The following is a 16334-nucleotide window of genomic DNA, read 5'->3' on the forward strand; positions in this document are numbered from 1 at the left end:
TTTTCGAATTATTGAAAAAAAAATCATCTACAATATAACTGAAATAATTTATTTAAAAAATAAAAAAAAAAAAAAACAACAATCCTGAATGATAACTAAAATAAATCGTTTGAAAATTAAAAAAAAATGTTTCGAAAAGTTAAAAAAAAAATGTGTACAGTAACCAAAATAAATTATTTTGTCCAAGTTACTCCGTCACACCCGGTTGCCCCTATTTCCGTAAGTTCTGATATCCGAAAGAAAATACTATTTCCACTAATTAAAACGAAACGTGTCTTGTAATCTTACTTCCTATCTGTCACTAAATAAAATTTATCTATTAAAACAACAGAACTCAACTGTTTCCAATAATTGGGACAGGTTCCATCTGTTGACTCATGATCGATCTTTTAACTTGTATGGTGTCTTCAATATATAAGCTTCCAAAACATCAGTTTCATTTTAATTAATTCTAAAGATAAGAAAGGTTAATTGTTTCTTTACATCAAAATCCGTTACGTTCCATTTAAAGACACCAAAATTAATTCAATTTATTAAAAGTTAAAATATCTAATTGAATAAAATGAACCTGCCCCGATCGATGATTTGACAAAAAAAAAAAAAAATACAAATAAGAATAAATTAAAACAAATTTACAGTTAGAACACTCCCTGTTTATAATACCCACCAAAAATTAATTTATAAAATAAAATGTCTTGAAAAATAATAAAAAAAAAAAAAACTAAACTTATATTAATGTTTTCTGAGAGCATCGCGATAAATCAGTCAAAAAAATGACCAAACTACAAGAATGTTTTTTTCCACATGCACACACACACACACACACACACACACACACACACACACACACACACACACACACACACACACACATACACATGAGGTGTGTATAAGTGAGCTGCACGCGTGGGCGATGCCACGGCACGCGACACGACCGTTACATCGAGTACACCGAGGGGTGCGTGAAGAGGGAGAGAGTCCTAGTGGGGAGATCGTGCGCACACATCGTTACAATCAAGCTGATGAGTGTGAGAGAGTGAGCGGCACAACAAAACATAAGACACGGTGGAGTGAGAAAAGTGAATGTCTGGCGGGGGCACCTTCAGTTAAGTAGGGATAAAATTTTCCGAAAGTAGGGGGAGTGGTAACTAAAAATCGAAAAATAATATTTTAATAATCAAAGGAAACTTGAGTCGAGGGGGGTCGGGGGTGGTGAAAATCGGAGGTGAAATAGGACAGGATCCAGCATCTGCCGAGACATGACACGCTCAACAATCGTGGATCAGGTAGAAAGACTGAAAGAGAAAGAGAGAGTTTGTTTAATGAAAAAAGGGACCGAATGGGGATGCAACTGAGGACAGATGCGGTTGAGCTGATTGGTCCCTGGCTTGCGACCGAGTAAATCTTATTGGCGTAGTGTGTAAGGCCCATGGGCCTACATTGGTTGTACAGCACGTGCGGGCCACCTGCAGCTGCTAGGAAGGGGCAAGCGTCTATATAAGGCCCTGCACATCGCCCCACTAGTCAGAATCCGGCCGCCAGCCGTACCGACAACTTCTAGGGTCACAATACCTTTCCCTTTCCTTTTGTAAGTCAGTAGTACCGTACTCCTACTCTCGGTTCTCCGTTTTAACCAGTGATTTATTGTTCTTATTCACTACCAAGTGTTCGTATTGTGCAGACTTACTATTACGGATTTATTTGTGCTGTGCTTCGATAATTGTTGCCCTCCACACCAATTGGATTACTTAGAGGAGGTCGACAAAATTAAAAAAACTTTTTTTTTTTTTTTTTTCACAAACAATTTGTTAAAAAAATAACATTACGAAAATGCTTGTCGAAGAAATGCCGCGTAGTTTTGTGAAAAAGAACAACAGCTACAGTCACTGTCCGTTGAAAAAACGGCCAGTGCACGTGTTGTACGAGGAAGTTCCTGAATCTGTCAAAGGTAACTATCAGCAAAACATAGTTCCTAAATAAAAATCCACTTTTCCTCAATCCTATAAATTTTGAAGTAATAACACAAATACATTTTCTAATGGTGAATTTTTTCTATTTCCAGATGAAATAATCGACGTAGTGACAGACGACATCCCAGAGCCAGAAAACCTGAGCACAAAACCAGAAGACTTGAGCCGATCTGCTGAAAAACAAAGATCAGTATCTAGATCGCCGTCACCTTGTGCAAAAGTACCCCGTCAATCTCTTGAACAGTGCTCTCCGTTACGTGGTTCATCGGTGCAACTGCCGCCGACGCACCACCAATTCTACCCGTCAAAACCAACGACTCCACCCGCAGGAATTGCTCCAGTGCACCAAATCGTTAAAAAAGAACGGGTTGAAGTGATACAACACGACGGTGGTTCATCATCAGCAGCCGCTGCACCGATTCACTTTCTGAGCAAAACACCCCTGGAACCACTAAATCTGAACACTCCAGTGGAACCAGTTGCTCATTACGCGACTCCAGCTTGGACCCGCGCAGCACCACTTTATCCGCCACATTATCTGCCATACTCACCAGCGTACCGGTTCCAGCAACCAACCGCTGAATTGTACCCATCATACCCTCTGGCAGGATACCACCCGCACTCATCACCAGAACACGCTTCGCTGTCACCGCCACCTCACGCAGCGCTGACCTGTCCGACAATTCAGCGACCAATTCCGCGAAGCTACTGGACAGCTTCCAGCCCCGATCATTGCACCCTGTCGCCAACCAGCACCATGAGTTACGGACCTCTGAGGTCGCCTCCGCCAGTTACTCCTGAAGATTTATCATCCCCTGGAAGTGACAGTGGTCGTTCTAGTGCCGGTAGCACGTCAGCCGGGTCAATGATGATGAAAATCGAGTCCACTGGGACGAATATCGCCAGTCCACCATCAGCTACTTCGAACAATCCTTCTTCACCGAGGTATCAGTGTCCTGATTGTGGCAAATCTTACTCCACCTACAGCGGTCTGTCAAAACACCAGCAATTCCACTGTGCCGCCGCTGAGGGACAAACTAAGAAATCTTTCTCGTGTAAATACTGCGAAAAAGTTTACTACAGTCTTGGTGCTCTTAAAATGCACATCAGGACGCATACGTTGCCGTGCAAGTGTCATTTGTGCGGTAAAGCATTTTCACGACCCTGGTTACTTCAAGGACACATAAGAACGCATACCGGTGAAAAACCATTCAGTTGTCAACATTGCAAACGCGCTTTTGCTGATCGCAGCAATTTACGTGCTCATTTGCAAACTCACAGCGATGTCAAAAAATACTCGTGCAGTTCGTGCAGTAAAACATTCAGCAGAATGTCACTTTTGACGAAACATCAAGAAAGTGGTTGTCCTGGTATTAATGTACCTATTGGTTACAATTTGTAAATTGTGTTTTGTGCATTCCATTTTTTGTTTAATTGTCAATTGAAGTAACAGACTTTTGAGATGATTTTTAAATTTACGAACTTTTAAATATTTTTGTGGATTGTTGAGAAAAAAAAATTTTTTTTTTAAGGTCTGTTACTTTCACAAGTAATTTTATTTCGTAAAAAACAAACAGATTAATATATATGCAGATATATACAGATATATATATATGAATATATTTAGAATAAGTGCCTTAATCTGAGACGACAGACTGTTTTTGTGAGTACAAACAACGCGTGAACAATTTATTCCTTAGGTTTGACTTTTTTTTTGTTTCATTCCTTTATTTATTTATTTATCGGTTTTGTAAAATCAAAATTTGTGTTTTTTTTTCTTTTGTACTTAGGGTATATGTGTGCCTTTTTTTAGTTGGTGTAAATGCCATTTCTTGCTATTCACGCGTACGTCTTCGAGTTTTTTAAACGATTGCCATCGAGAGAAACCGCTGGATGCGGAACCGTGAAACTTTCGTGCCATTTTTTATGTCCATCGTTTTAAAACAATTCGAGATTGGATTAATAATATTTTTGTTTTTTTTTTTACTCGTAATCGAATTTTGTAATGCGTCTTAATGCCATTTTTTATCACTTTTAAGCGCTTGATTATTTATGTATTTTCGGATAAGAAATAATGTGTAAATATTTAATTATAATGAATTATTTTTAGAATAGTGAAAAAAAAAATTAATACGCTGACGGGAAATTCATTGAATGGATAATTGGTTTCTTCGCTCCGATTTTTTTTTTTTAAATCGTTTGAGTTGCAAGGCGAAATTTTTTTTTATTTTGTCAGTGTATTGTTTTTTTTTTTTTTTTTTTCATTTTAATATACGAACGAACTAGTCATTGTATAAAACAAAAGCTGAAAAATTATTGTGTTGGAAAGTGGAGACTTAAAGCTCTTGTATTTTTTGAGACACATATTTTTCGAAATTAAACATAAATATTTTATGTAAAATAAAATTAAGAGAAATCATAATATAAATGCGAGACTCAGGGCGAGTACCACACTATATTTTATAAGATTTTGTATAGAAATTTTTTTAAAACTAATTTTATATGAAAAAAAAAACAAATGTCTCTTATAAATAGATATATTAAAATATTTTATAAAAAATAAATAAATTTTAAAATATAATTTAAATTAATTCTTATTATTTTTAGATTATAATATCCTTGAACCTTTTATTCCTTAATTAGTTGTAATCTTAAGATTTAAATTATATTTTGCTTTAAAAAGTGCTCAAACATTGTTGAGACAGGTAAGTATTTATTTCTTTCAATATTTTAAAAACTTTTATAAGCTGCAAAAAAAATTTTTTTTTGATTTTTGGTAAACTTTTTTTTTCTTAATTTTTTACTTAAAAAAATTTTTTTTTATTCTCAATTTTTGACTTGAAAAAATTTTTTCGCAAATCTTTTCTTTTTTTTTTTATTTATTAAAAAAATAATTTAGAAAAATTACGTAATAAATTTATTTTCAACAAAATTAGATCATACAAGTGAAACGGAAATAAAAAAATTATTTTAGTATATGCGTCATAACTTACCTTAGATGATCGGATCTGATAATACGATTTCAAAACTCAAGTTTCCATTTGATGATTGATAATAGCTCAAAATTCAATAGCGTAATCATAAACTTTCTGTACAGAAAAAGTTTCAAAATTTTCTTTTTTATGATCGAGTAACACAGATATTAAAACTTGGAGTAACAATTAATTTTTTTTTTTTTTAAAAAAAAAATACAAAAATTACAGATCTACTCATTTTTGTTGTCAATTTTTAAACCTTTGCAGTTAAATTATCCAAAAATAATGACTATACAAGACAATATTTAAATAAAATTGATAGAAAAAATTTTATAAATTAATTAAAAGAAATTTTTTTCAAAGAGAAACATTGATTATATTTATTTATTTTCAAAAATTAAATTTTGAATTAAATGAAGACTTTCCTAGAAAGGAAAATCCATATAGATATTAACAATTTTAATAAAAAATCTAAAAATGAATTTTTTAAGGAAAGGAAATAAGTAAAAATTTCACTGAATTCTGGCAAAATTTAAATATGTATTTCAACTCATTATATACATTTCTATATAAAACGGTAAGATTTGTTTAGAGAGAGTTTTTTTATTAAAAACTTTGAATTTTTGTCTGATTTTTATTAAAAAAAAATACAGTAGATGTTCGGAAGTTGTATATGATATAATAACCAATTTTAACGAACTTTAAAGTAAAAAAAAAACAGTATTTATTTATAGAAAGTACAAAGAGATATTTATTTATAAGCCTACTATTATTTGAATAAACCTATATATAGTTGATCCTGTCATTCGCGTAAGTTGTTGGATCTATGTATGAGAAATGAATAAATAAATAAAATTAGCAAATGAAATTGAATAAAAAATTGCAGAATTAATTTTTGAAATTTTTACAGTCATAATATTGTCTTTTATCGTGTACATCTATATAAAGATATAAAAAATAATTCATATAATCACAATTGACTTAAATTACACTTTTAATTATTCAGAATAATTTTCGGACAAATTAAATTTTTTTTGGATTAAATTTAAATGAAATTTGCTAATAAATTTTTACAATTTCTATCAGAACCTGATTGAAATTTACCAAAGAAATTTTTTTTAAAAAATTCTTTTAGTTATCCTAAAATTTTTTTTAATTCATCCTATTTTTTCATGACACTGAATTTAGCAGACGTCTAAAAATTATTGATTATTTTTATTAATTAAATTACAACTAAAAACATATTTATAAAAAATTGCACTTATATTTTTTCAAGTTTTTTACATGTTACAATTTTTTTTCTAATTTTTTGAGTGAAATTTAAAAAAAAAAAATTTCTAAAAATTTTGAAATGTCGGTTAACTTAATTTTCATATTTTTTCTCAAGAAAATATTTATCAGAAAAATGACATGGTTATCTCAATAATAACTCGGAGAAAGTACGAAAACAGTTACCCAGAAAATTGCAACGCAAAGAAACCTTAAGCTAAGATACTGGGCTTCAATTCGTTGAATTCTGTGATCCTGCAAAAATAAAATAAAAAGATGAGACTATCAAATTGATGGCTGCGGTCGACGCACAGATAAAGGGCGGATAAATCTACGGCAGCCACAGAAAAAAAAAGTCTAATATTCATCAAAGAAAAAAAAGTGATCAATATTACCCTGCCATCAACAGAACGCCCGTTAAGATTAATCCATATACTTCGGACATAATCGATTGCAAGACAGATGATAACTGATTTTTTTAAACTCAAAAATAAATTTTATTTAGTGTTTGATCAGAAAATAATTAGCGATAAAATTCACATTTGATTAAATAAAATTTTATTACTACGTTGAGGAGTAACAATCTTTGACGCCATCTACAATCAACGGAGGAAACTAAAAAAAAAACATCATTATCTTTCTAATGCATTTGAAGTGTCTAAATGTTACTACCCTATTTAAATTAGAATAAAAAATTTTCATTTGGTAAATTACAAAAAGAAAATAATTTTTTTATTTTATTTTTAAGAACTGAAAAAAAAATTATTTCTATGTCCCAAATTTCCATCAATTTAAATTTATTTATAAATTTTTCATTTTTTGCACATTTTTATGTTAACAAATTTACATCAGACTTGCACAGTTTCAATCATTAGTTTCATAATATATAAAAAAAGCTATAAAAACATCAAACTAATAAACCTTGTTGACATAATTAAATTCTAAAATACTCTAGCCTAGCATAACAAAGGGTTTGCAAGTGTAACAATTGGTTCAAGCATCCATATGGGCATTTATGTCACTATATAAATCTCTAACGAGATGAAATATTGTGTATTGATGGGATGTAGGGAGCTGTTAAATCAAAGGGGACTTACAAGGGTTTTATAATGCTCGTTAAAGTCTGTCGTCACAACATCAAAAGTTTAATTTACTATTTACTTTTTAAATGTTAGCCTATAGCAGTTGAACATCAAAAATCGTAAATGTCCAATCAGCACTATGACTACAATGTTAAAAATTGGGAGTGAATTTGAAGTTTTTTTTTTTTAGCATAGTAATTGTGAAGTTAATATGGGTTTTAACCCAAAAAACATACGAATGCAAAGTATGCCAAATGCTTGACAAAAACTTCAAACAATTTATTATTAATTAAGTTTAATCTATATATATATATATATATATATATATATATATATATATATATATATATATATATATATATATATATATAGATCACGATATCTCTGGAATTATAAGACCTAGAGACTTGAAATTTGGCAGGAATATTCCTTTCGCCGATTAGACGTCAGCTAAGAACGAATTTTACAAAATTCCACTCACAAAGGGGGTTGCGGGGGCGTCAACAATGAAAAATTCCCGTTTTTAAACTATAGCTCCTATCGACTCCAAATTTGGTAGAAATCTTCTGTAAGAGATGTAGAAATAATCTATAAACGAATTTTACGATGTATCACTTCACGGAGGGTTGCGGAGGTGGGTTTTAACAATCAAAATTTTTAATTTTCAAGTTATAACTCCTACAGACTCCAAATTTTGTAGGAATTTTCTGTAAGTGATGAAAAAATAATTTATGAACGAATTTTACAATATTCTACCTCAAAGAGGATTATGGGGGCGTTAATAATGAAAAATTCCCATTTTTAAACTATAGCTTCTATCGACTCCAAATTTGGTAGGAATCTTCTGTAAGAGATATAGAAAAAGTCTATGGGCAAATTTTACGATAGCTCATCTCACAGGGGTTTGCGAAGGTGGGTGTTAACATTAAACATTTTTTATTTCCAAGCTATAGCTCCTATAGACTCCAAATTCTCATTTCAAATTTTTTTCTCCGCGTCAATTATTATTCATTTTTGAAAAAAAGCCACGCAAACATTATAATGATTGCACATTGAAAGCTACAATGAATATTAGCTGGAATAATTACATGGATAAAAGGTATATGCTAAATTGATGAAATTTGGAATTTGTGAAGCTTAAATCTTTAAAAACGTCAATAGTTTAAAAAGTATTGTGCAATTCAACAAAAGTCATCTAAAAATTTTAATTTTTTGTAGTTCATAAGTTACGGCAGTCACATAGTGACTGCAAAGTTGCTAGTAATAAATTATTAACATTACTCCGTTAAATTAAATAAAATTAATTACTTTAATATCACTAAAATTTATTTAACTAATAAACGAGAATTTTTATGATTTCTTAACAAATAAATTATTATAGAAAAAATTTATCTTAAATTTACTTGTAGAAAAAAAAAAAAAAAAGTTTTATTATACTAATTTTCAAAATCCTTAAATACGTATTTTGTAACTGTCCAACAAAAAAGCAACAATTTCTTTGTTTTTATTTAATAAAAAGAAATAAAAAATTTCACTTTTTGATTACTAATTAAATCATATAAATTATGATAAATTAAATTTTACTCTGGAAAGATTAAAGCAATTAAAAATCACTCCCCAAATTTCTTACAGTATAATTGGCAAGGCTATTCATTGAAGTCTACTTTTTTTACCGTGTTGGTCAGAGCCATTCATTCAATATTCAGTGTTCAGCATTGGGTATGCTCCGGCATAGAACGACAGGTGTGTTTGTCGCTTCAATGACAATTTAATACTTTATACAGCAGTTTACCCTGGATAGAAATTGAATGCAATATTGTAAACCTTACCAGAGACCAGAGTAGAGGTAACGAGACGGACATAGACAGATATAGATATAGATACAGATACGTATGTTGTGTCTTTGTTTAGAGTGCTTTTATGAGTAGTTATAATAGCAGGCGTGATCAAACAGGTGCGTTTCTCTCGCTATTCTTAACATATTTTTGCTCTCACTCTTCACTCGAAAAAGTAAAGGCTATTCTTCGGCTTATATTATATTATGCCCGTATTTCGTATACAATGTTCTAGGGTGACAAAGAACATCCATGCTATGCAGTTTACAATGTATTCAAAGCTAGAGAAATTCCAACAAAACTTGTTCATATTTGCCGGAAACTTTAAGGATTTTTTTCATTTTTTTTACAAAGAAAACGTTTTTTTTTACTCTTTCTTGGTATCGAACATTTTATATTAAAGTTATTGACAGTGCCAGTGATTGACACCTTATGTATACATTTTGTCATTGTACCCAAATCTTCGGAGAATTTTATTATTTTTCTTTTTGAATTGTTATTCATCAACGCTGTAGGTCCGAATTTTAGTTTCAATGTCGATTTATAGGCTATTTTTTTATCAGGTATTTTTTTTATGTCCGTTTGATATGAAGGATAATAGAAAAAAAAATATTAGTAATAATTTTTTAAAATTCAATTTTTGGATTTTATTGTCGAGTTGATATTTAGCGACTTTGGATTGTTAAGAAATTTATAACATTTTATTTTAGAAAAGAAACAATAATAATTAAACTTTAAAAAGTTTAGAATTTTTTTAGTTATATTTTCAAAAATAACATAGTATTTTACAACTCTAAAGATTTTTTTTGCTTTTAAAATTAAAAATTTTTTTAATCTACATGAATAGTTTATGATACAATTACATTTATAAATAATTTATACAATAATTTAGTTATAGATTCATTCAAAGAAAAAAAAAATTGAGTCTTATTTTTAATGTTATTCTTAAATTCATATTTTGAAACAAATGTGGCTTCATAATAAAAATATACAAATTGTTTTGAAGTGATGGATGAAAATTTTTTTTGCAAGCGTTTTTTTTCTGGTAATTATTTACAAGTGGGGTCAACCCACGCGGAAAAAACAAAATGACACTGGATATCATCCTAGATTATACTGAGTGAAAAATTTTTTTAGATCGTAGCTAGTTTAATCCAGATTACAAAGAGTATAATCCAGATTGCAATGAGTATAATCCAGATGAAAATGAGTATAATCCAAATGAAAATGAGTATAATCCAGATTGAAATGAGTATAATCCAGATATCACGCAGTGTAATCTAGATTTTTCTAGTTACTATCTGAAATTTTTTCACCACAGATATTACTGAGTATAATCTGGGATGATATCCAGTGTCATCTTGTTCTTTCCGTGCATGCTAAATTTTTTTTTTTATCAAATTGATCAATTTGTTTTTAACTGTTCGTTTTTTTATGTAATTAAAAAAAAAAAATATCTAAAAAAGATAAAATAGAAATTTTATCCAAAAATATGAGAGCCAAAATTTTTTCCAAATTTTAAAGGCAAAAAAGTTATCAAAATCTTCATTTTTTCCTTTTACATTTTTTATTGTAAATGCACCCTAAAAACAAGCAGAATCCCTTTTTACGGAAAAAATCAATGCTACAAATTTTTTTTTTTATATTTATTTTTGTACATACTTTAAGAAACAAAAATCACTTTTAAACTTTTTTGGTGATAATGTCCGTCAAACTTATTATGAATTACTTTCTTTTCTTTGCTAATACTGCAATTTCAAAATTATAAAATTTCTATACCAAATTGATTTAAAAATTTCAACTGTTTGAAAATACAGAATCGAAAATCAAATTCATCATAAACCATGACAAAAAAAAATTTTTCTTGCAAGTAAAGTGGGCGAATAAGATAACAAACAGTGCCCCTATCTTACGGATATTTATCAAAGTATTATGAAAATTTCTAATAAATTTATGAGCATAGAATAATAACATAATAAAACAAATTCTTTTATGTTTGCATTTAAATTCCAAGTTTTAAAATTTACCAAAGATCAAAATACACAGGTATAAATAACTTTAGTTCCAATTATTCATGGTTCGTGTACATTAGTCCCTTCTTAATGAGCATGGAAATGCTTGATTGTAATCCGTTTTCTGTATTTATACTACAGATGTTTGGTCATGAAAATAGTTACCTCATATAGACATATACGAGTCCAATTATCAATTTTTGAAAACACATTGTGATCTTTTATTTTTGGTAACATATTTTTAATTTTTAACTTTTTATCAACGTGGTCAGAAAAAAATATCTATTTTTGTAATTTATAGTTCTTATCATGAGTATCAAAATATTTGGTGACTAGCTGATACTCGTTCGTTTCGTTGGGTGCTTTATAGAATTGCATTTTTAAATCTAGACTTGAAATTTAATTAGACTATTGTTTTTACTTGCACAGATTCAAAATACGATTGAATTGGCATGTATACTTTTTATCCGTGTAATTATTCTAGCTAATATTAATTGAAACTTTCAATGTGCAATCATTATAACATTTCTGTGTCTTTCTTACAAAAATGAATGGTAATTAAAATAAAAAAAAAAAAAAAAAAAAAACTAATGAGCATTGAAAGTTTCAGTTGAAGAAATTGCAGGTCTCATAAGTGAAGAAATCTGCTTAGTATGTAAACATAACCAATAGAATTGAAAAATTTATTTTAAACAACACGTGTAAAAAAAATCGTCTTAAAATTTTCGTTTGTTTAAGATCTTAAGCGTGACACAAACGAAGACTTTTTTAAGACGCCAAAAAAAAATTCTGAGAGCAGATTTTTAAAATTTGGTTTTCGAATTTGTTATGAATATTAATTTTTAAACGATTTTACGACTTTCTAACCGCTACATTTTCGAGTACGCTCTTTTAAAATTGAATTTGAAATTGTTGAAAACTTATTATCGGATAATTTTAAGACTTTTTTAAGACGCTCCGTTTTAATGCTCCGGGGCTTTGTCACTGTTAGCTAATCTTAAAAGAGTTTCGAAAAATTTTTTTAAACTTTATTAAGACTATTTAAAAATGTTTTTGAGACTATTTTAAGATTTTTTAAGACTATTTTAAGATTTTTTAACACTATTTTAAGGTTTTTTTTAAAACTATTTTAAGATTTTTTTAAGACGATTTTTAGATTATTTCAAGACTATTTTAAGACTCTCTATAATAATTTTCCGAAGATGTCGCTGTGATATCGTCTTATTTTCATTACAAATTCGAGAACCAAATTTCAAAAACCTGCTCTCGGAATTTTTTTTTGGCCTCTTAAAAAAGTCTTAAAATAGTCTTGGTTTGTGTCACGTTTAAGATCTTAAACAAACGACAATTTTAAGACGATATTTTTTTACACGGGAAATGACAATCGAATAAAATAAATTCAGTTACAATAAAAATTCATTATTTCTGAGTCAAAAATTATAAGTTCCGGATAAGTAATCACCATCATATCATATACTAAAATCTTCTCCGAAACACGTGGCATCTTATGGTATAAATATTATACCGATCGGTCCAGTAGTTTTTGCAGTATAACCGAACAAAAAAACCGGATCTCCATTTATTAGTATAGATTAAATTAAAGGCACTTTAAAATTTTTTAAAACTAAGTTTTTTTTTACTTTAAAATTTAGATTGTGATAAAAATTAGCTTGGAAAAGTATTTCATAAATGAATAAATAAATACTGTGTGTACTAAAAATTTGATGAGATTGAAAATGAGAGAAGGTGTGGTGTTAAACGATACACTTGAATGTTGACGTGACCGGAGATCGTGATATCACGTGATGATCGGTCACGGCGCATCTCAAATAAAACGAGCGCTGTAGTTGAGAGGCGGATGCTCTTGATGGCTATAATGCTACCGATATACTTATTATATTATATATATCTATATATATACACTTGGTATATGAAGTTTTTTCTATATATGAATCGATAATGTCATGATTCGTGATAAAATTAAATAATTCCGAGCCATTATTAATAATGCAATTTACGTAATTAAACCTTATTAAACTTTTAATAGTATGTTATTAACAATCTTTTAATTCATTAATTAAAAAATTTATTAATTTTTACAGAAGTTAGTTTTACGGAAACTTAAAAGCTACTCGTACGATTTTGATGAATAATTAAAGATATATAAAAAAAATCTGCTTTCTTAGAAAATGTAGAAAATGAGTTCGAATTTTCTAAAAATTGTTTTTAATGTTTTAAACGAAGAAAAAAACAAACTTTTACAGAAAAATATCTTTAAATTTTGTAACTTTACATTCTTTGATTTTTTCATTTTATACCAAGAAAAATTATGGAAAATTGATCTGTAAAAAAATTAAGTCTTGTAAAAATAGTCAAGTAAAAAAATTAACTTGATTTAGAAAAAACATTATTGAATCAAGAATATAATTTTGAAAAAATCAAGTCCAGAAATTTTAAAACTAAAAAATTGTTCTTCATTTATGTCAATTTAACTTGATTCAATAATGTTTTTTCTAAATCAAGTTAATTTTTTTACTTGACTATTTTTACAAGACTTAATTTTTTTACAGATCAATTTTCCATAATTTTTCTTGGTATAAAATGAAAAAAAATTTCTTGACTGGAGAAAGAAATTCTTGACTCAAGAAAGTTTTCGGTGCCTGAAGAAAGATCGAAGTTGTGTTGGCGGAAGTAAAAATTTTTCTTGAAATTCTATTCTTGGTAGAAGTAATTTTTTCTTAATTCAAATTATCATAAATACTTGATACGATAAAGTTTTATATTTGATCAGGATTTTTAGATACTTTAGGGAAGCAGCGTCACCTACTGCAACTAAGAAGAAAATTTTCTCACCTTCAGAATATTTGATACCCATTCTATGTTATTTTAGCGTGAAATTTTACATATTGAATGGAAAAAAATGATACAATATTATTAGACCTTCCCACTTGACATGTTAACCAATAAAAATATTAATGAAAATTTACTTCTATTGAGATATTTAATTTTTTGGAGCAAGAGGCTGAATTTTCTCAAAACAAGATTTTCTTGACTTAAATAAATTTTCTTAGATCAAGATTCGCATTTTTTAAAGCAAGAGAATTAATTTTGTTGGAATGAGTGAATTTTTTTGTGTCAAAAAAAAAATTTTTTTTCGCTCAAAAAAATAATGAAGAAGCAAAATATTGTTTTGGCTCAATTGAACCTTTTTTTCTGGGTAGCATTTTAAATTAAGTGCTTTGTTGAATTCCTAAGATTTTTACTCCCAATTTTCATTTTTTGATATACAAATAACTTTTTTGAATTAAATCAATTTGAATATTTCAAAATTTTGACGAGAGTATTTTTTTTTTAACTGAATAACTTTTTTTTTTTTTTACAGTATCACAATTTTTTTTTTAAATTCTTAATTTTCCAATTTATAAACTAAAAAAACTCCATCGCTAAAACTTTCAAGCAATTACTGAAAAAAAGCGATAATTAAATAAATTAGCTCATCAATAAATAATGTAGAAAAAAAAATATATTATCGATAATGATTTGAAATAAAAATCCTAAGTGTAGTAAGTAGTAACGAGACAGTGAAAGGAATTGCAAGTACATATATTTATGATAATGAATGTTACACCTCAGTTCGTAGAAATATCGGCAGTGTAATAAAGTGTAGGTGTCATTCCCGATGCTTCGAGTGCGGTCCGGACTAACGGTTGCCAATATATTTCTTGTACTCTATACATATATATGTATATATATCCACATATGCACGTATGAAGTTGTGGTGTATGTTGGTGGTCCTCTTTCATGGTTCTTCGTTTTCGTTCTTCGTCTTTCATTCTTATAGTCTTCAGTAATTTAACTTGTTTTTTCTCTGACAACAGTACCTACTACCGATCGTTGATCTCGATCTCGGCGCACGCTTGCGCTTACGGCTTGCAATTTAGCCTCGACACCAACTACATGTGACACTCTCGACACTTGGAGCGTTAGAGAGTCACGGGTGTTGATAGTCGAGCTCTGATGCTTACTAGGAATTCCAATTTGATCGCTATCAAATATAGCACCTACTACTACTGACTACCTTCAATACCTTCAATACCGACTTGGACTTAAATATTAACCTAGCTCACCTCTATTTATAACAATAATCATAATCATAATTAATAATTACCTGATACATAATTAATTTACAGGGTTGCAAAATATTTTATTTAAGAATTTTACATTTTTAATTCAAGACAAAATTAATAATTATAATTTATTATACTGAGGTAATGTATCCAGTAGTTGAACAGGTTTCAAAGTAAAACGTATTTGACCCTACTTTTAATTAATAAAGATGTAATTATTAGTTCAAATTAGTGATTTTCATCAAAATCTAAATAAATTTAGATTAATTAAACTCCAAATTAACGCAGATTATTAAATATTTACATTTTGACGATGTTTTTAAAATAGACTATGAAAGGAGTACACAGAAAGAAAACCCGTGTAAAAAAAAAGTTTTCTGAAAAGTTTTGAAATAGTTCCTGGTCCGGAACGTTCCTATGACAAGACAATCCGGAACATCCCCGGAACACTTTTGCAATATTCTCTTCCGTAAAGTCTCCGGCATATTTAGAGAACATCGCTGGAATACTTCCAGAATAAATTGGGAATACTGCACGGAAAAAAGTAAACTGTAATAAATAACAGTCGATTTATAATAAGTAATGATCAACTGCTAAAAATTACCACTTCAAACAGTAAAATCATGATTTTACTATTCACATTGTAATATTTACAATTTAATCCTTATAATTTACTCTTTACATGGAAGAAAATACTATTTCAAACAGTAATATTCGCCATGTAAATGTCTAAAATGTTAAAGTATAATAATTAAGAATTCAGGCTTTAATATTTATCATTTCGTACCTAAAAAATGATGTTAAGATATGTAAAAAGTATAGAATAAAGTTAGTAAATCTCTAATACAAGCAACGTCAATATTTACAAAGTAAAATGGTAAATTTTAAACGCAACACTAAAAATCAAACTGTAATTATTGACTTGCTTAGACTGGTAAAATGTATATTTTAAAAGTATAATTTTTACTGTTTGAAATATTAAATTCTCCCAGAGTGAGACCCCCTTCTCTTTCATCTGAGTTCCCCTTCTCTTCATAATATGGACTATATATTGAAATGGCAAT

At 29.0% G+C, this 16334-nt stretch overlaps 1 protein-coding gene across 1 annotated transcript; it reads left to right on the forward strand.

The window, feature by feature from the left end:
* Positions 1 to 1519: 1519 nt before the first annotated feature.
* LOC141537937 (uncharacterized) lies at positions 1520 to 4557 on the forward strand. The gene is made up of 2 exons (XM_074259143.1): positions 1520 to 1948; positions 2063 to 4557. The coding sequence occupies exons 1-2, from the start codon at positions 1831 to 1833 to the stop codon at positions 3370 to 3372; spliced, it is 1428 nt and encodes a 475-aa protein (XP_074115244.1). The 5' UTR covers positions 1520 to 1830; the 3' UTR covers positions 3373 to 4557.
* The last annotated feature ends 11777 nt before the right edge of the window (positions 4558 to 16334 follow it).

The sequence above is a fragment of the Cotesia typhae genome, unplaced genomic scaffold (assembly GCF_013202065.1).
Source record: "Cotesia typhae breed Kobodo isofemale line unplaced genomic scaffold, CoteBio_Ctyphae contig_20, whole genome shotgun sequence".
Classification (NCBI taxonomy): Eukaryota; Metazoa; Arthropoda; class Insecta; order Hymenoptera; family Braconidae; genus Cotesia; species Cotesia typhae.

Excerpts from the sequence above, each read along its gene's own strand:
- LOC141537937 (XM_074259143.1), top strand. The coding sequence starts at position 1,831 with ATGCTTGTCGAAGAAATGCCGCGTAGTTTTGTGAAAAAGAACAACAGC. Across the intron at positions 1,949-2,062 it reads AGTTCCTGAATCTGTCAAAG|ATGAAATAATCGACGTAGTG; the intron begins GTAACTATCAGC and ends TTCTATTTCCAG.